This window comes from Anguilla rostrata, chromosome 16 (genome assembly GCF_018555375.3).
Source record: "Anguilla rostrata isolate EN2019 chromosome 16, ASM1855537v3, whole genome shotgun sequence".
In the NCBI taxonomy this organism is placed as follows: Eukaryota; Metazoa; Chordata; class Actinopteri; order Anguilliformes; family Anguillidae; genus Anguilla; species Anguilla rostrata.
In genome coordinates this window covers 25,410,906-25,431,219 of record NC_057948.1, presented here as the reverse complement: position 1 = coordinate 25,431,219, position 20,314 = coordinate 25,410,906, and the positions used below count along the sequence as shown (strand labels likewise).

At 44.2% G+C, this 20,314-nt stretch overlaps 1 protein-coding gene across 1 annotated transcript; it reads right to left on the bottom strand.

Annotated features, from left to right (window-relative positions):
* Window positions 1-969: 969 nt before the first annotated feature.
* Window positions 970-18,295, bottom strand: LOC135242728 (CTD small phosphatase-like protein 2-A). Its single transcript, XM_064313951.1, has 13 exons — window positions 18,054-18,295; window positions 10,216-10,424; window positions 8,321-8,459; window positions 8,071-8,220; window positions 7,558-7,791; window positions 7,331-7,424; window positions 6,714-6,825; window positions 6,077-6,163; window positions 5,637-5,699; window positions 5,472-5,551; window positions 4,943-5,069; window positions 4,758-4,853; window positions 970-4,325 (listed from the first exon to the last, which is right to left on the bottom strand). The coding sequence occupies exons 2-13, from the start codon at window positions 10,399-10,401 to the stop codon at window positions 4,260-4,262; spliced, it is 1,434 nt and encodes a 477-aa protein (XP_064170021.1). The 5' UTR covers window positions 10,402-10,424; window positions 18,054-18,295; the 3' UTR covers window positions 970-4,259.
* Window positions 18,296-20,314: the final 2,019 nt, after the last annotated feature.

Below are 20,314 nucleotides of genomic sequence, written 5' to 3'. Positions count from 1 at the left end.
TGTTTTGCAAGTCACAAGTAAGTTTCAAGTCTTGGCATTCAAGTCCAAGTGAAGTCATGAGTCATTGGTGTTAAAGTAAAAGTCAAGTTGCAAGTCATTTGTGATATTGTCGAGTCTGAAGTCATCAAATTTGTGACTTGAGTCAAAGTCATGTGACTCGAGTCCACATCTGTGTGCACCCACACTAGCCCTATCTGGATAGCTGGGACCGCTCTAAACTGAAAGCATAATTAGAAATTACAGCTCAAATTCTGGGATTGCTGTTGAGGTTGGAATGAAAACCAGCATACACAGGGGCCATTTCAGTTCTTTATGGAACCCTCTTTGGTAGGTGTGAAGTGCAAAAGCTCTGAGTGAACCATTTTGCTCGACAAAGAACCCTTGAACTAGATAGGGTTCCTCTATGGAGATACAAAGGAACCCTTTTGAAACCCTTGTTTGTGTACAGCATTCTGTATCTAAAAGGAAAAGGTTGAAGAAACCCTGCAGAGTACCTCAATGTACTTCTTGAAAGGCATAACTCGTACACAAGCTGCTCATTAAAAAAAAAAGGCAGCATGTCTGAAAAATACAGATTTATCTGCCAGTTTGCAAACTGAATGGGAATGCCAAATACAAATGAACTTGTTACCCGTTATGCTCCACTCATCTTAATATGTAACACTTTGAATGCGTCGTCATTTCATTCAAGCCTCTCCCCAGATTCATCCAACGACGCAAATTGTCTAACAGTGCGTGTAACTGAACAATCGGCCACGCTTAAAGGGTCACATTAATATTCACATATTACACATATAATCACTAAGTAGACAATATATTCAGCATAAGAGACTGCAATACCAGCATGCAAAATTGCATTTGATGTCAACCTTGTTGAAATATTTTTTCAAATAAAATATGGTATATAGAATAATTAACAAAAAGGACACTTACTGAAAAGCTACTTTCAATAAAAAGTTCAGAAACACCTTTTCTGCAGAAAAAACTGCCATGATTAAAATTTAATGAAGGATTTTCCCACAAAACAGGCTTCTTTCTACATGCTAGATTTTTTAACAGCTCAGTGACACAATGTGCTAACTAGGCCTACATACACAGATAATATAGTAAGAAAACACACTCGACCTGATGTAAAGTTAAAATCTTCATTAATACACTTAAAAAGTAGACATAACATGCCTCTTGAAATCAAAAATACAAAAATTAAATGTTTTTCTTAAAAAGATTTTCCTTATTTTAAGGATGTTTTTTCTTTTTTTAAAAATGAAGCTGCATGTATTTTGTACAATACCATTGTACAATAAAACTGGTAATATACATAAAAAATTAACTGTTTACATTTGAAATACTTTTTTTTCTTCTCCCCTCTTACCATAAAATCTCTGTACTGCTCTTTAACAATCATACAAAATGAGCTAGCTCTTCATTAGAAAAGTGCCAGGGCCCACAAAACAAAGGGGTGTCCCACTCTCCTCTTTCCGAGGCATTTACAGGGTAAATTGTCAGGCTTCTATTGGGGGCAGATTTTGCAGAGATGCTGGAGTGGGTGCAGAAGTTGTTCAAGAGGGAGGAGACAGCAAATTCATTTAAGTTCATGCAAAAAGCCCCCATCTTAGAACCGTCCATATAACCATTGACTTCAATGCATTCAAAATCAGTATAAATATGCCAGAAAAATAACTGCCAGTACTTTGCACATGTATTATTTGTGCTCTACGAAGATGTATGGAGTGTTCAGTTTAGTTTATCTTTGTTCTTTCTCCAAAACACTGTAAATATTACACAGGCGACCATCTCTGCACACATTACATATACCACAGTCATGGTGTAGGTCTTGACCTTTTGTCGTAATACCATGACCACCCTGAAGACATGGTCTACAACGGCGCCCGTCTTACTTTCCCAAAATACATCATAGCACCCATCATTAAAACACTGATAAAAGCTGAAATCAGTAAAGTTGATCATATACAGTTCAAAGAAAGAGTCCGTTCGCCCCCCTCCCCCCCTTACTGTACTATGTCACAGAAGTGTGGAACACAGAACTTCGTTCTCCAGAAAACTCTACTCCTTTCTACACTCACAATGATAGCAAACTGCAGTCTTAGTCCTCAAGGACCATTCGTAATGTTGCAGACAAGCTGACGGGGGCCTCGATTGTCTCGCTCTACCTATTAGGAGGGGTGCGGGGTGGGGCTGAGGTGTAAAAGTTGAGACAATAGGGACAAAACCTGGAGACAGACAGACAGACATGCAGAGACACACACACACACCCACCCCAAATCAGTTAAAAAAAAAAAAAAAAAAAAAAAAGACCAGCTCATGGACACCCCTGGGCTACATTCACTTATGAGGGAGGAGGATGAGGGTACGGAAACCTAAACGGGGCATATAATTAACAATCCAAGCCCTGTGAGTATGCAAATGCAGTCAAAATAGGCAATGGACAGAATGATCACAGCTCCTCCCCCCCACGCACGTTTGTGATCCTGGAACCAATAAGCAATACCAAATACAAAAGAGAAAGCCCGTGGGAAAAAGACAAATTCTTTTTTCTAGCTTTCTCAAGACTTGGGCAGAGATGCATACATAATGAAGGTTCTCCACACACTGACATTCAACTGCATTTCAACAAAAAGCATGACAAAATCCATTATAAAAACCAAAACTGACACCCCCCCCCCCCCCAAAAAAGAAAGCAAAAACAAAAAACAAAAAAAAACAAAGTGAACTGTAGGCAGGATTTAAACCACAGTGATGAAGCTTGCACTCATGCTGGTGCTACACCTAGGGCTGTTTCAGGGTGAGGCCTCAGTCACCCACAGTCTGTGGGAAAGGACCAAGACTGTCAAACAGCCTGCGCTACACTGCCATTTCTCTTAATACTTTTCCTGTCGTAAGACAAAATAAAAATCATAAGCACTTCCCTTCCATTCTCTCTCAGCTCATCTTCATATTACATACAGAAGAAAAATAAAAACAGACTCTGACCAATTTGTGCACTTGACTGACAGCATGTGTCGAAACCGCATGGCACAAATTTGAGTTTACCAAGAAAATAATTGTGCAAATAAATCTCCTTATATTCTAAACATAGCCAAGTCTGGACGTTGGAGTAAGGGTAAACCTACACGTTTCAGATTGTGAGTAGTCCTGTTCCACGCTGTCAAACATTAGAACATACTATCACATGTGAAATTTACAGTCAAATCTGGGCTTAAATAAAACTGACCAATGACTAAATGTCAGTTTTCAGACTGATTTTGGGGAAACCAAAACACTTCCGTGCCCAAGTGAAGAGATCAAGCCATCACCATGGTTTAAACAGTCAATTACCTCCCACCCTATTTTAGGTCATAACCATATTAAAAGCTCAAGTAATTATTCCCCATTTGAGTGATATGGAAGATGTGTTTCAAAATTTCAGTGGAATACCTTATTACTGAAACCGTATAAATGCATTTAGTTTTTTAAACGACTTGGGACGAATACAATTTTTTGTCCCATTAAAATAACCAAAAAACAAATTGTACATTGTTCAGGCAGACAAAGCAGAAGAACAGCCACTTAAACAATGACAGGATAAAACTATTAACCAGAATGAAAAAAGCTTCAACTAAAAAGGAATGCATAATGAAATCCTGCACTAAAGTAAAAACTTTTAAAAACCTGAAGAGGGAAAGAAGATATATACATGTCTTTTTTGTGTTTGTTTTGTTTTTTTAAACTGGCCATTCCTGTTGAAATGAGTTTTTTTAAGTCAGTGAGTGTGAAGCGCTCCACTTGGAGCACCAAACAGAGCGCGTGCAGTCGCCGGGTCCATGTGATGCCACACGCCTGGCTGGGGGGCGGGGCCGACACAGCGGCCGCTGACGCCTGGCTTCCTGTCGTTGCCAAGTGGAGGGGGAGGCCGATCCAGACCAAGGCCAGTCAAATGGAGCACTCTCCCAGGCCTTGCCTACTATTAACGCGAGTACATTTACATATTCATACATATTTGCATTTATAAACTGTATGATCAGAGATGTTGCTTCAAAACATGTAGGGTTTTTTTTTTTAATTATCTGGGGTGTAAAAAAAAGAAAAAAAAAAGAACGGAGAATCGATTTAAAATTTCAACAGTGATGGCAATGTCTTCGTCGTAATCCAAAGTGTATAACGTGTTTTCGTTTGTTTGTTTTGTTGTTGAACTGTTTGTGTTTATTTCCTTCGTTTTCGTCCTCTGGGGCAGGCGGGCCTTCTGCGGCAGGGTGCGCCGTTCAGTCTGGGGGCAGCAGGTCGTGCAGTCGAAAGCGCTCCCGCACGTGCGGCCGGACGTCCTCGTTCTGCCAGACGTGCGCAGAGACAGACACACAGCATCAGGGCAGCAGCATCGGCACATCCACCACTCCTTCCATAAAACTCCTCAAGAGACACACTGCGCAGAACATGCCCAGAAGCGCAAATCGAACCGGAGCACGTGACACTATGACAAAGTCTCTGAACTAACATAACCCACACACAGCATACTAACTAGGACAGCAAAAATGGGAACTTTTCAATAAACAGAAATAAGTCAAATGTACAGAAAGGCATACATTTTAAAACTCTACCAAATTCACAAGTCTGTTTGTATCACTAATACATGCACATTTGGTTAGCATAAGTTCAAATGAACCCTGATCACACTAATGACCACTTTTGGAGGGGGTGGGGGTGGGCAAACAAAAACACTCAGTAAGCTAGTTCTTCAAGACATGGAAAATAAGCGTGCATACCAGTTCCACAAGCTTCTCCAGGAACGGAACCAATTTCAGGAGTTCGCTGTCATTTTTATCCATGAACCAGCTCTCAATGGGAATCCCGTTGGACAGCTGTAGACACACACGGGGTAGAATCACTCTCTCACAGTGAGAACGGCTTCGCTGACCACCTGACAGCGAGCAGCGCTCATTAGGCTCACCTGATAGGCAAAGGCTTGTGGTGAATTGTCAATTATGATGGTCTTTGACAGATCCCTCCCAAGGATATTCAGGTCCTTGATGTAGTTTCCTTGTACACAAACGCAGTGCTCCCGAAACAGCCTGTGTCTGCAACCACAAGGGGGCAGAAAGGCACAGAAACATCCATGATCTCCGGTCTGGGGCTCCCAAATTTTACCCGTGACAAAACTGACCCTTGCATGGCTAAATGCACTTCATTTAGCCGCATTCCACCCCCCACCCCCCCACATATAAAATAGTCAGGAAATATTTAATATATGTATAACCATGGCAGATAAATATATTCCAGCTCCCCTGCCGGATAAGCCAATCGAGGAGTACCTCAACATTATATTTCCTAAAGTGCATTTTTGAAACGGATTCCTTATAACGTTCTGGGTAACATAAGTGTTAAAGGATTTCTTTTAGATGCCTGTTTGCTGGGGAAACAATTTCATGACTGCAGGAACAGACAGCTGAGAGACCTCCAAACATCCAAAGAAAACTGACCGAACCAACTGTTTCTTGGGGTCGAGGATATTCAACAGCTTATCTGCATACACTTTCTTAGAAGCAGTGAAGAGAATGATCTGTGGAATGAATAAAAGAGCAGGTTACTCGGCCTTCTTTAACACGGACAAAAACATGCAGAAGCAGAAACGGGCGACGGCGTACCTCGTATATCTGAGACATCCGTTCCAGGAACTCTCTGAAGTACGGCCTCAATCGTACGTACACCTGCGGACAAGCAGAGAGCAGCCACTTTCACTGAGCTGCTGTTGCTCTCACGCTCGATCATCACAGCCAAAATTCATCAGCAATCACAAGCAGCCCACACCCAATTAACAGCATAACCAACATAACTCTGCATTTCAATTAATCTCAGGCTTTGGTTTTTATAAGGTGATAAATCTAAATTAATGTTCTCAACAACAAGGACTTAGAACCAAAAGTCAACATTTTTAATGCTGAAAAAGTCAATTACACAGTATTATCCAACGCCCACTCAGCAGTTGGACTGACAGCTCTATGCACCCTCTAGTGGTCGTCATACAGAATAACTTGATGAGAGAAAGAATCAGCTAGAACAATACAATGTAAAGACAATACAACACCTGGTATATGACATCCTGGAAGAGGACGGGGAAGGTAAGCGCTGCGTCCTCCAGCTCGTTTAAGCTACAATGTACCAACGTTTCATCCTGGCGCAGAAGAAATGCAAAATGCGATTCATTTTTCTGCACCGCACACAACACCAATAATTTCAACGTGCCCAAAAAACGAATTCCATCGACTTATTCAGGCCTCAGTCACAATGTACACCACAAACTCTAACATGAAAAATCCATTATCAGGCTATCTGAATCTATAATACATATGAATATGGGAATTTCAGGCAAAATCAATTTATAATTAATATGGATCAAGGAATGGGGGGGAGATTGCGGTACTGACGCAATTTTAAGAAATATTCTTAGCATCCTTTCTCAGTCTTTCTTTTTTGTTTTTGCCCCCAAAGCTTAGCAAACACCACCAGCTACCTACCATCAGACACACCAAAGCGATTATGACTTTGCTACATCAAAACTTTTAAACTTACACTCTGACATCTACAGATGTCAGACAAAACTATCCGAAGCCTGGAAATGTCTGCAACGTGAGCCTGTGGTGTGGATGTGCCTGTGAATAAGGGGGGAGGGGGGGTGTTTAAATCACGGTGCTGAGGCACGGTCCCGCTCCGTCCTCACTCACCAGGTCCAGGACCAGGGAGAACTCGGGTGTGCTGCGGGTCTTGAGTGGAAGTGCTGGCTTGCGGGTTAGCTGCTCTTCTGTCAGTGGGGGCACGTGCTTGATGAAGAAGTACCTGCAGAGCGAGCAGACCCACACCACACAGGGCAGCGGCGCAGAGACAGCCCGGTTACTTCATTACTCACCGCATTAGCACACGAGGACGTTCCCTGCACTGCAATTAGCCTGCAGCTGGTTTATATCTACAGCCTTGCGACCACAAACACCATTAAAAAGAGAAGAAACGGGCAGAGTTTTTCAATAATAAAAAAGGTAATGAAGTGAAGCCAAGTGAAGTTCTGTGATTACAGGTGTGATGCTGTTCATAACCATCTTAACATGCGGGAAGTAGGCCACAAAAAATGAATTATTAATGTAAATGTGACACTTGATTTCTTAAAACTGGAATTGAGCACTTGGACCAAAACACAAGGAACCCTCTTTTAACCAGTGGAATACAGCAGATAAATAAATAAAAATCGGTATGGGTTTACATTTCATTTCATTGAATAGTAAGTACAGTGAAACCCTAGCCATTTCACAGTTTTTATCCCCAAAGTGTGCGTAGGCATTTTACTCACGGGTCAAACACCTCCCAGTCCTCTTCATACGAGCCCTCTGCAGGGGAGGTGGGCGGAGCCTCAGAGTAGCCGACTTCAGGGGCGGAGCCTGGGGCTGCACAGGGCACAGCGGGGTTAGTGCAGGAAGCAGAAGGGTAAGAAAAGGTAAACAAAAAAACAAAAAGAGCAGATGGCCCTCAAACAGCGGGCCAGGACAACCCTCCCGTGATACCTGCGCACGGACGCACCTGTGAGAGGGGGGAGGTCAGGGTCGGCTACGATCTCCCCTTCCTCCGGGGCTGTCTCCGGAGGGGGCGGGGGCCGAGGGGCCGGGGGGGGGACGCTGGGGTACAGCGGGATGCCCACGCTCTCTGTGGAGGTGGCCGTGCAGGTGGGGGTCTCCTCCACCTGCTCCATGTCCAGCTGCTTGACGATCTCCTCTGCCTCCACAGCCTGCCCTGGGGAGTCTGAGCCTGATGTGCCTGGGGGGGGGGGGGTATGAGGTGGGTACGATTACAGTGGGACCAGGGCTCCACCAGCACATCCATAATTCTGTGCGTCAAGCACTTTAACAGACACATTGTGCAACAAAAAAAGCTCTGATCCCAAATCAACAGCAGGTCAAGCTTTGACAATAAGGCCTATGTGTACATAACATAGATGACACACAACACACCAAGCACACAATCCTACCCTGGTGCCATGATCAGGTGCATCCCCTTTCAGGAGGGGTCACGGTGGCCGGGGCAGTGGGCGTTTACCGTTTTTGTTTGCTGGTGAGAAGAAGTTGAAGACCGGAGAGAAGATGGTGCCCAGCAGGGTGGTGCGGGGCGGGCTGGAGGCGGTGTCGGCAGTCTGCTCCAGCTTGCCGTTGGGCTTGACCGGCTTGCTCGTGTCGTGGTTCGTGGCGTCTGCAGGAAGGAGAGCAGGGCAGGAGCATCAGCGGGATGCTGAGATGTCAGCGGGATGTCCTTTGGGCTTTCAAAGTCCCCGGACCCGCCGCAAACTCACCCCCGTTGACGGGCCCTCTCCGGCGGACCCGAGGCATGGCCCTGTTGGGCAGGTCCCCGGTGTGCGGTGTGGAGGAAATCAGGTTGGCGTCCAGGGTGCAGTCCATGCGGCTCCTCTTCGCCGGGTTCTCCTGCTCCACCTGAGCGCGTGTGGGAAACAGGTACGCTGTAGTCCTGTGACCAATGGGCATCAAGGTGCGACTATCCACAACTTTCATTTGCTGATAATAGGCATTTAATGCGCATGCCACTTTCCTTTTATCGGCGTTTGCTGCGTGAGGTCGCTTAAATATTTTAGAGTGGGTGGTAGAACTACTTCTCAGCACGAAAACGCACATGTCATCTCACACAAAACAACGCTGCCATGAATGAGGTCCAAGCAACAGCAGGGGACGAGTCAGGGGACGGGGAACCCCAGCTTTTCAGTCGTTAATGAATGGATGAGCTTAAGTAGAAGCACACAGGTCCATGACCACGGCCAGGCTCGAGACAGCGCTAGACGTACACAGAACGATGAGCCCCAGCAGGCTGACAGGCTCATGCTTGTCCTGAAGTGCAATGATTATTTTTTTTTTTTAAACCACTCCAACTGCCCTGGGGTGGCACCACCGTATTGATTGCGATGCTATACAAATGCATACAATCTGAAAAGCCTACATGAATTCTTAATAGAACTATGACTTCACAAAGAATTTTTGGAAAACAGTGTGTGCCAAGTAAAGAATTATGGGAGATGAGTGACTGGTGGCGAAGGATGTGTCATTAATGCAATTACAAAACCCTTTAGGATGTGCCTCTTTTTCTGCAGGAGAGGTAAACGCTCTGTGCCCTCAAGTGCGGAGACTGGGTCTGTTCTTGTGCTACATTAGCAAAGAAAGCAGCAATCTGTCTGCAATACAGTGGATACTGATGTAAATTTAAGCACAAATAATCTTCACATCATTAAAATGAAACAACCCCACTCTCTCGCCCCCATATGATTTACATAAACAAACTTCATTCAAAAGCTGATCTATAAATTTGCAGAGGACCACAGCAAATGACAGCATATTGTTAAAATTCTGCTTAAACACTTAACTAGTTTAATACTAGTAGTTGAATGGTTTTTCGTGTATGCTTTGTAATGATTGTTGCAATGTGTTTAAACTGATCCAAAGAGGGGGGAATATATATATTTCATAAGCACTTCAGTTCCCTACCTGAAAATTTAAGTATTTGCCCATTTAAAACTATGAAGTTCTGACCATGTAGCCAAAGCCCAAGGAGGGCCCATTTTGTCACACAAGCTGCACCCTTGTTTCAGCCGACTCTACCTACTGTCATTACGCAACTATTCTCGAGCCAGGGCTATTCTTAGAGCGGGGCGCAGAAGCCAGGCAGGCAGGAACATTCCTCATTACTTCTGGGGGGAACATGATACCGGGTCCTGACAAACACCGAATTTACATCTTAAATCGTAGTGGCTTCTAAATAAAGGTCTGTGGAGCAAGGGGAGAAGTGGTGCTCCTACAAAACGCTTATGAAACAGTAAGCGATGTACGGAACGCAGCGTTTATAAAATAAAAATTGTTGTGACGGACAGTAAAGCTGGGAACTGATGTGGAAGGGACCTTTTCCTAAGCGCACCTCTACCGCGTTCCTCAGATGAATGAATGAATATGATGGACAGCAAAGCTGGGAACTGCAGTGGAAGGGACCTTTTCCTAAGCTCACCTCTACCGTGTTCCTCAGATGAATTAATGAATGCACGCATGAATGAATGTGATGGACAGTGAAGCTGGGAACTGCAGTGGAAGGGACCTTTTCCTAAGTGCACCCTTACCGCGTTCCTCAGATGAATGAATGAATGAATGAATGTGATGGACAGTGAAGCTGGGAAGTGACGTGGAAGCGCACCTTCACGGCGCTTCCTCTAATGAACTTCTTGATGGTGGAGAGCAGCCCCGTGTCGCTCTTCCTCATCTTGCCTCCGCCGGCAGACACGCACTCCTCCACCTCGGAGTGCCTCCGCTTGGTCCGGGACGGGCGGGGCGCGTGGGCGGGGCTGGGCTGCTGAGAAGCCTTGCGCATTCTCAGCCTCATCGTCCTAACCGTCACATGAAAGACTGACGGGGGGATGGCAGGAGAGAGAAAGAGGGAGGGCAGAAGACCAAGAGACAAACGGAGAAAGAGGAAAGGTGAAGAAGGTCAGGTACAGAGGGAGGAGACAGCACTTACACATTAATATAAAAAATACACTCTCTACAAAATTCTGCTCACCATTACATATTCACACTAACAACTCATTTTTAATTAGGCCATTAATCATAATAATAATAATAATAATAATAATAGTAGTACAGTAGTAGTCAGGGCATAGCAATAAGGTCAACAGGTTCTGACTACACCCCCACTTCCCTCTCCCCCACCGCAGGCAGGATAAATGAAAAGTCGAGGCAGAGCTCTCGCTCTGCTAGGCGTCCAGCACTGCGGCTGAAAACATCTGGTTGTATTCAAGGCACCATTTCCTCTGGAAGCACAGTAAGTCACTGAGGCTGGAGCACGCCAGGGCCCCATCAAACTCATCCAGCGCAGGCTCCCCGTTTCTACTGCAGGCATTCACCGGCAGCCCATCCCCTCACAGCACACACAGGCCTGGGCCAGGGCCTGACTCTACAGTGCACATCCAAATCCATATAAACCCTGCTCTGTGCAGGAGCTTCCACGCAGGGTGCTGGGCATGTGGATGGAGGCTAAGCAGTGGATGAACCAGGGCATAAACTGTCCTGCTACAATTAAAAGGACTAAATCCAATCTACAGTGTACAACAACAAAAAAAAAACAAGTGATGTAAACTTAAGAGATTCTGACCACTGACGAGGGGAAAGGAAACTGAGTACTGTTTCTCGAAGTGCTATTCTGGGATGGAGGGGTAGCAAAACACCATTCACCCCCGCCTACAGGATTCAGCTAATTCATGGCTCTGGGACACTAGACTTCCATCTTTCCCATCTGGTTTGGAAGTGAACAACATACAAAAACTTGCTGAACACAGCATACAAAAATTTTCATACAGCTCTAAAGAAAACAATGATGCAACACTTAAAAACTGACACAAATGTTATCTTAAACCTATTTAAACAGTGTAAGATCAATACATTTTATTTGTGTACTTGTGTTCTGGTATTTTTGTAGACCACCTTATGTGGGTTGTTCAGACCCCATAAACAACAGTTGCTTAGCTAACCTCCCATTGACCTAGCATGACAATGTCAACCTCTAACCCTACAGAAGGCTTCTAACTAGAAGCAAGCGTAGTACAAGAACAAACACGGCTATCTATGAAATGGCCATGTTATCCTAATGCTTACCCTTCCACAGCATTACACCCTACTAGCAACAGTGCAGCGCCACAGAACATCTTCTTGATTTCAGAAGTCTGCATGCACAAAGGCAGGCTATTTGTTTGAACAATTCCCTTTGTTTATTTTTTAAACGAGCCCAAGAAATGTTTCCCTGCTGTGCGCGAAGTTCTCCTGTTTCTAGACTGCTGCAGTGGCAGTGACTCTCCGGGAAAAATTCCTTAAAGTTACCACAGCTCTCCACTGAACCCCCCAACCCCCACTCCCCTCACTTCCTTTCATCGTTTTGCGCAGCTTACGCAATGGCGCTAGCTAAAATGTGTTCAGACATGTCCGGGACCTGTCAGGCCAGCAGCCAGAAAAAACCCTGCAGTAACTCTCAAAGCATATGCAGCTTCAGAAAACCCTGCAGTAACTCTCAAAGCACATGCAGCTTCAAAAAACCCTGCTGCAACTAAGTGCATACAGCTTTTAAAAAAAAAAAAAAAAAAAACCCTACTGTAACTATGTGCATGCAGCTTCAAAAAAAAACCCTGCTGTAACACTCAAAGCACAAGCAGCTTCGAAAAACCCTGCTGCAACTCACAAAACGCATGTAGCTTCAGGCTGCTGCAGCCTGTGCGTGGGACAATCAGCTCATGGCATTTCCTTTCTGTCGAGGGTGGAAAGTTCATATACCTAAAGTCTGTTGTACTCATAGTCTTCATCAAGAAAATTTTAACCTTTGTGTTGTTGATGTTTGTGTACAAATCAAATGGTCCCTTCGGGGGCACATTGTTACAATGGCTACACGCCAATTCAATTCTCCCCAACCTGGCCCCAAGGCAGATTTTTAGAAAAAGCCCTTCATATAGAGACAATCAAGGCAGAGAGTCCCATATCAAAGCATCTGCTACAATGTTTAAGTGATTCTCAAATCATACAAAAGCCACACCCCCTTCCTTTCAGACCGATTCTGAGATCATTTTAAATGCATGAATTATAAAGGCAGTGTCCTCCAGACTACATCCAGTCATGACCAAACCGCATGCTGGACAGCCGGCATAGCCGGTGCATTAGCAGGGTGGGCCACTCGCCAGTAGCGCAGAAGCAAACAGATCTAAAATAAACAAAGCAGATAGCAATGCGAGGTGCTGCAGCACATTCCTGAAGACGAGCAGGCCTCTTACACCGCAGCGTGTGCCGCTCCACCAGACACCTGCATGTTTCTGTCTTCAGTCTTCCTTCAGGATTCACACTGAGACAGTAATAAGCCCTGAGCACCAGTCGCTTCTGCTTCCTGTTAGACATTTTACAGTACAATACTGGACAGCTCCCAGTTCACAAGTTGAGCAGGAACACTGTACCGGGAGATGAAGGATGCTGTTAACATTCTCGAACAGAATGACAGCACACGCAAGGAATACAACTCCTTTCATCAGAATTTTTACAGAAAAACATTACAATGCCACAGTCTACAACTGCCAAAGCATCCATACTAAATTAAAACAGTGGTAAGATCTGTCAGGTAGTTTCTCTCTCTTAAAGAACAGAAATTAGGTTGTACTGCCAAAGGGGAAAAGAAACATATATACACAAAGCCCAATAACACGGCAGAGTAAACAGAAAATCTACTAATCCCCTCACTGCTGAGATGTAGCCTACATCACTGGCTACATCAGGCCCAGACTCCGCTGATACTTCAGAAGAACTCTCTCACCTTGAATAGCCTCTACTTCAGGTGCTTAGACCATTCGCTGATTATCTAAATGCAATGTCAAACTCAGGAGAAGGCATCAGCTCCACCAATGTCAACACAAGACGCATTCTTATCATCATAATCGTGAAGAAGCATTTCAGTTATCTCGGAAACGCAGCTGACCACATCTTCTACATTTTAAAGGTGGAGCACTGAAAAAACCAGCAGTCTGACATTAAACTGAGATAGAATGATTGCATCTACAAAAGGACAAACTACGTATGAATATGAAAAGATTAGAGCAGAGGAGGGGAACAGAATGACATCACAAAGAGGAGCACCCATCAGCCTTAGCAGAGACAGCAGTGTGCTGCATACGCTGTGCTGCCCCTGTGAGCAGACTGCGCTGGAGCCTGCGCTACAGTGACCGTGACGGCTCCTCCGTCAGCGCTCGTGTCTGAGCCCTGCGGCGCTGGGGGGTCGGTACGGGCGCAGCTGTAGCACAGATCTGGCGAGCGCGGAAGAGGGAGCGGCGCCCAGCCGCAGACCCGCGCGCAGCAGGCCTGGCAGCCACAGCGGCGGGGCTGGCGAGCCAGAGCCAGGGGAAGGGGAGAGAGGCAGCGGTTCCACTGCTCCTCAGAGTCTCCCCCGGCCTATTTTTACCAGCAACAAAGCATGACTCATCCCCCTGCGTCCGACACACGCGCACACGTACACTTGCGCACTCTCTCATCTTTTGTTATGAGGAGAATTCCTTGGTGCAGTTATTTTTCACAATCTACTACAGAGAGGGCAGTCTCTTTTCTCTTCTGTTAACTCCATCAATTTACTTATTCTTCCTCAATTACCACCAGCTGCTTGGTACGCACTAAGGAAAAGAACAGCCCCCCCATCAGCACTCCGGCCTCATGCTCCGCTTTATCCTGAGCACAGTACAGTACAGCCCCCCCCCACCCGCCCCCCAGGAATAAGAAGCAGAAGGTATCATAACTCAGAGGAGAGGAGAGGTGTCCTCAAATCCCCTTACAGGAGAGGAGTGCACACAGCGGTGGCAGCGTGGAGCTGGGGACCGGGGCGCAGCGTACGGATGACAGACCAAACAAAAGAGCCCAAAACCACGTGGATCCATTTTCCGTGGGTAGGGCCAGGGGTATCTCACGAGGACGTGACAATGCAGGAGAACAGGCCCGCAGGTCTGCCAGAGAGCACATTTCATTTTTCAAAGCCTCCATTATTCAATCACTCGCTGATTCACAAACAGCCCGCTCGGACACTGTCATGGCTAAAGACTGCAGGTCCAGGGAGAAACAAGTCACCCCATACCAATGCTTTCAAGGTTAAGACCTGATGCGTTTGGAGAGTTTGTCAGTGAAATGTTTGTTAATGAATTTTGCGATTTGGTGAGCACACCGTGCAAAGAAAAAAAAAAAAAAAAACCTGTTCAGATTCAGGAGAATGAAAACTCAGTTATCACACCTAAACAAAAACATGCATCAAAAGAGCACTGGGTGCTTGTCAGAAGGGAGCTCTTCGGATCACTGTACGATTACCACCCAGGGCTGTCCTCTTGCAGGTGTGAATACTTGTCTGACACCAAATAAACTGACATAAGGCCGTTGTGGATAAACTGTACTGCAGTAATTATTCATGGCTCAAGAGGTCATTCAAGGAAGTTTCACAGAATGAAATGATCTGTTACGCATGTCATTGGCTTTACACAGCCTGGGGAAGGATGGACATGCTTGCTATAAAGCAAACTGCACATTAATTTGGTTACCAGAACAGTGTACAGTTTCAAAAGGTGCATGTGCATTTGAAACCAATTTCAATATGCAACCATATTGACTTCTTAAAGAGCAGTCAACAGACAACCAGCAACTGAAGATGAAGAAATCAAGTCTTAAACAGCTTATTACAGTAAGGAACAAAATTTTTATTATAAGTACATGTCTAGCATATTCAATCAATTATACAGCTTGCTTAAAGTGTATGCATGTGGCTTAATTTTTCATCATTCTTAAGGAGACTTTTCATTGTAAGCAACTGATCTCATATTTTGGAACATTAATACTAACTGCTGACAGATGCACTCAACACACAGCATAATAACAGCTGCTCATGTTGTCAGAATAAGAAAGCATTTAATGGCATACGGCTGCAAAACCCCCCAAAATGGAGACCACTTTAAAACAGTTTAAAGCGCGGATTGTTGAAAATGGTGGAACGCCGAAGAGCTCCGCTGCGAAGCACCGGCCTGTTTCTGAGAAACTGCGCGCATGCGAGAGAGCTGCACATAGCGGCTGCAACATGCTGCGGCCGATTCGCTAGCAGCGCCTCAACTTGGGCTACATTTCCTGGACTCGCGCCCCACCACACTCTCTTCCGAGTTCCGCCACGGACAGGGATAAAGGGCGAGAAGTGGCATCCCAGTGTAACCAATCTATCACAGCGTCTTTAAAGTCTCAGACGTCCTCGCTGCTGTTAGCACCCTCCCTCTGCAAGCCCTGCCTGTCAGCCCATATACTGCCGCCGCACCACCTGTTAAATGGGGCTGATCCCACTCGTCACTTCAGCGCAGGCTAGAGGATAGCTGCTCAGTGCTCCAGACCAGGAGTGGAGTTTAAGTTGGGGAAAGGCACCACGACAAGAGTACAGCTGCAAAAGCTGCTGATAGCCTTCTACAGGCTTACGGTCATTATCAATAGGACCAAGAGTCCGCTGAAGTGACCTACCGTTCACTTTTTTACAGATTCTGTAATATAAAAAGTTGCATTCCACAGTCAGACAGCAAATGTTGAGACTAGTGTATATGTATATATATATATATATATATATATATATATAAATAAACACACACATTGATGATACAGAAAGGCATCATGTATTTTGCATGCTAATATTATCCTTTAACTAAGCAAAGCTCATGGTGCTAGTTAAAGGAGCTGTCAAACAACACTAACTATTTCACTCACTGCCCTAACTCAAATACTCATAGTGGAAAAAGGTTCACAAGGTCTGGGATTCCAAGGCATATTCAGACAGGTTGCAAACACCATGCAAAACAACACAGAACAGGGTATTATTCAAAAACACCATGCCAGGAGCTCTAAATCACCCGAATGATGTCTGACTACTTCCAAAGTTTTGGGGTTGCACAGGCTAATGACAATTAACTGTGAGACATTCAAAAGTGCTTATATTTATATATACAATAATGTATATAACACTAACCAGTGACGCAGTGAAGTCAAACAAAGTTTTTATTATCGTAGTAAGCCTAAAGGCTTTTCAAAAAGGTTCCAAACAAAATTCACTGAAGAGGCGAGTGAAAAACATTCTGATAATAGCTCAAAGCGCTTCCTAAACTGCACCTCCTCAATAAACCCATGACCAGGTCTTTCAGTTCACCAGAGTTAAAAAAATAAAATAAAAAATAAAACGAAAACAGTAAGTTAACTGTTAATCCATTAAAAAAAATATTTCGATCACTATTATATTTTATAACAATGACAGCCATTCAAAAAAGCCAGTCGAACGCGATAGTCTTAAAAATTCGAACGTTAGAGCCATGTTTGCCTTCACGCCATACTCTATTAGGTCACTCTACAATTTCTTACAGAACGTTCAATTTCGTCCCTAGATCTTATTACAGATTATTAAACCAAAATTGCCAAAACTTGGTAGACTGGCTAAGTATTTTAGCTAATATAGCCAGTAAGACAGACTATATCTTGGAACTCCAGGCATGTAGAGACGAGACGTATAGCAACGCCCCCCACTCCAATTAAAAGCAGACAGAAAAAACGAAAACTGTCGCTAGTTATCAAGTTGGCTAGCTATGCATGGTCACAAATCAAATAACTAACGGACAGAAAAACGTACACATATGTGCATGCAATACAATTAGACATCGTCCACACACTGCTGAGTATAACTGTGGCAGTTAACCGTTATTAGCGTTAACAAGCTGGGTAGCTATTTAACACTTGCTATCTGGCTTGTTTGTTTTCGCAGAATCCAACTAGATTCTAACCATAGACGAAGCAAGTGGGGAAAGAAAAAAGGAAATTCTGTATAGTTTAGGACTCAAACCCAGGGCATGCGATGAAGTCGCAGGCCATGGCCTAAAAACCGCTCAAATTTTTCAAACCATACACAGGTATTTATTGAACATGTCTATCCCCACCCCCAAACAATGTAACAAAACGTAATGCAGAACTTATACATCCCAGCGATTGCCGCTAAAAATACATGGTTAGTGCCAGGTAGCCTGCTTGCTAGCTAACAAACAAACTGTTGGCTGGTTTCTTTAGCAGGCTAGCTAACTACCTAGTGGCCAAAACATACAATTTTGGCTAGTACCTAGCCTGCTAATTGAAGGAAGCTGATTGATTGCATTCGAGCAAAGTGTCATAGATAGCGCCAAGTACTAGCTTGCTAGCATTAGCTACTTCAAAAAAGCATTGTCTGATTTTTTTGTGCTGCAGAACAGCATGTTCCCGAGCTAATGGACCCTGGAGGAAATCGATGTTTTGCTAGCGAACTACAACAGGGCACAAGCTCCTGATACAAGTCGCTTGTGTTTAGCTGGCCAGCGAGATGTGCACTAGCGATTGGACTAGCTACTCGCTGGCTTGTTGCTACCCAGCTAAATATTCATACGACACTCACATTCCCCTATACCTAAAGTCGTGATAATTGCCCTGTTGACTTACTTGCCAAAGACTTCAGTATCTCGTCGCTGAGGTGGCTGAGATTGCCTGGCTGCTGATAGCCGCGGCGGGGGGCGGCCGCTGATCTTTAGCCGTCTCTGACTAGCTGGCTGTATTCAGAGACCGTCAGTCCGCTCTTGCGCTGCTCCTCCAGACGCCATTTCCCGCCTCCTTACCGACACTCTCAATGGCAGAGACCCGGATGACCGGATCACTGGCGCATGCGCAAGTCAACTCCCACCCAACACCCCATCCTACCTATTTCGTGTTTTTACCAAGACAATGCAAGATACACTAGATATTTTGAGAGGAAGGGTTGATTTGAGCAGCGCTAATCGCTCAATATCTCGTCCGTTTTTATAGATATCGCAGTTCAGATTTATTTATTCGATTAACTATAGATGTCTGCAATCAAAAGACAATGCATACAGTTTAACTGCAGAACCTCCAATTTATTTGCAAATACATGGGCACTGAATTTGAAAATAAGCATTGTCATTCTAGTTTTAACCTCCGTTGCTTAACTGGATATGCTAAATATCTGCATAGAATTTAAGGTCGGACTTATTGAATGGGATGAATTTGTAATTGAATAAAATGTATCAAGCCATAAATTAATGAATGTATTTCAGTCATCAGTTGACCTCCTCGATATCTAAAATCTGTCTAGATACTGAAATTCGTGTACAGATATCTACAGTTTTTATACCCTGTGCTTTAGTAATGGCCATTGTATACACCCACCAAGTAGCCGATCCATCCTTCATGCTATTACAGAATTCGACGACATTGCTGACAGCTAGGCTACTGAATTATAACAGAAACGGATTAATGTTAATCGACTTGCCTTTCGTACGTCATTTGATGGTAATTTTAAAAGGACGCAGATGAGAAATTGAGTGGAGGAATGGAACAATGACTTTTTTCGCTGTCCTAATAATCTTTTGAGAGAGCGCAGAAAACAATGTTGCGCGGTGTTCTTCAAATAGACTAGCACGGTGTGCTGAAATTAACCATTATCCCTTTTGTTCTGTTTTGCACATTAAATGTAGCCTACTGACAGGCGCGTCGAAACTCAGTCCCTCCATCACACCCAGGACTTTCGCTTTCAGGACAGATGTAAGCCACAGAACCACAGAACAGTTTTGTGGGAATAACAGAATCGAATCATAGAATCCTCTGGTGTTTTTTCACCACGCACATAACTGATTCCACGCCTCCACTCATTTTAAAGCGGGATTTGTCAAGCTGTGAGCGATGCATGTCCATTGAGTCATTAAATGCACGGATATTAGTTGACAATTGTAATATTCGCATGGAACGAAATGAACGTCCAACAGAGTGATCACTTGCACGTGATTAGACAGCAGACAGTACAGTGACGCCCGCACAACAAAAATGAATTTAAAGTTCGGAAAGGGAGAACCATAGCGGTTGTCATGGCAATGTATTGCAGTGAAAGATGTAATTGGTGGCGTCGGGGCTGAGTGCTCAGAACCCGTAGCATTCCTGCACTGCAAGAGACTTAGCCTACATTCAATCCTCTTTAATTTTCGAGTTAAAACATGAGATCTAAAAACACCCTTTACTGTTGTTGGACAAGCTGAATTAGTCTGCGTTGGGCATATTTAAACTTTTTTTTTTAACTAGTAGAGATACATGGAATGTAAATAATGGATGCAACGATAGATGGACACGGCAGATAGCCTAACCCACGATAAACCTGATAGTAAATCGGTTACATCAGAGACAGACAGCGCTCTCCACTGAAAATAAATATATAAAAAGATCAGATGCCGTAAACATTTGTTTTAGCGGTCGCAGAAGCTTAGTGTAGGCTACATCAAAAATCTCTTCAGCTTCAAGCATAACAGACATACTGCCTTCCTTTCTTAGTTTCACTATACAGCTAAATTCAAACAGCACATTTTATTTTGAGTTGCTTATGTCTTGTTTGATCCATAAAATTTTTTTTTTTTTAAAAAACAGGCTAAGGTTTAGCTACTGGGGGAGTACAGTATTTAACAGTGCTTTTGTTAGAACACTAAAAACGACTCGGATATCCCAGTTGAGTCAATCTCCTGAAAATCTGAATCGGATAGGCTGTAGCTCAATTACATGTTCAGACTCTCACTCCCACACTCCACAGTTCACCTGGGGCATGCATGTAACCAAACACATTACAATGTAAACTGGAGTACCTGCATATACTTTCTAGTGAAGCACATTTGTATATTCTTAAGGTTTACAGCCCAAATTACTAC

Coding starts and splice junctions, on each gene's coding strand:
- LOC135242728 (XM_064313951.1), bottom strand. CDS start 10,401: ATGAGGCTGAGAATGCGCAAGGCTTCTCAGCAGCCCAGCCCCGCCCAC. Junction 8,460..10,215: donor TTAGAGGAAGCGCCGTGAAG/GTGCGCTTCCAC, acceptor ACACGCGCTCAG/GTGGAGCAGGAGAACCCGGC. Junction 4,854..4,942: donor CACAAGCCTTTGCCTATCAG/GTGAGCCTAATG, acceptor GTGTGTCTACAG/CTGTCCAACGGGATTCCCAT.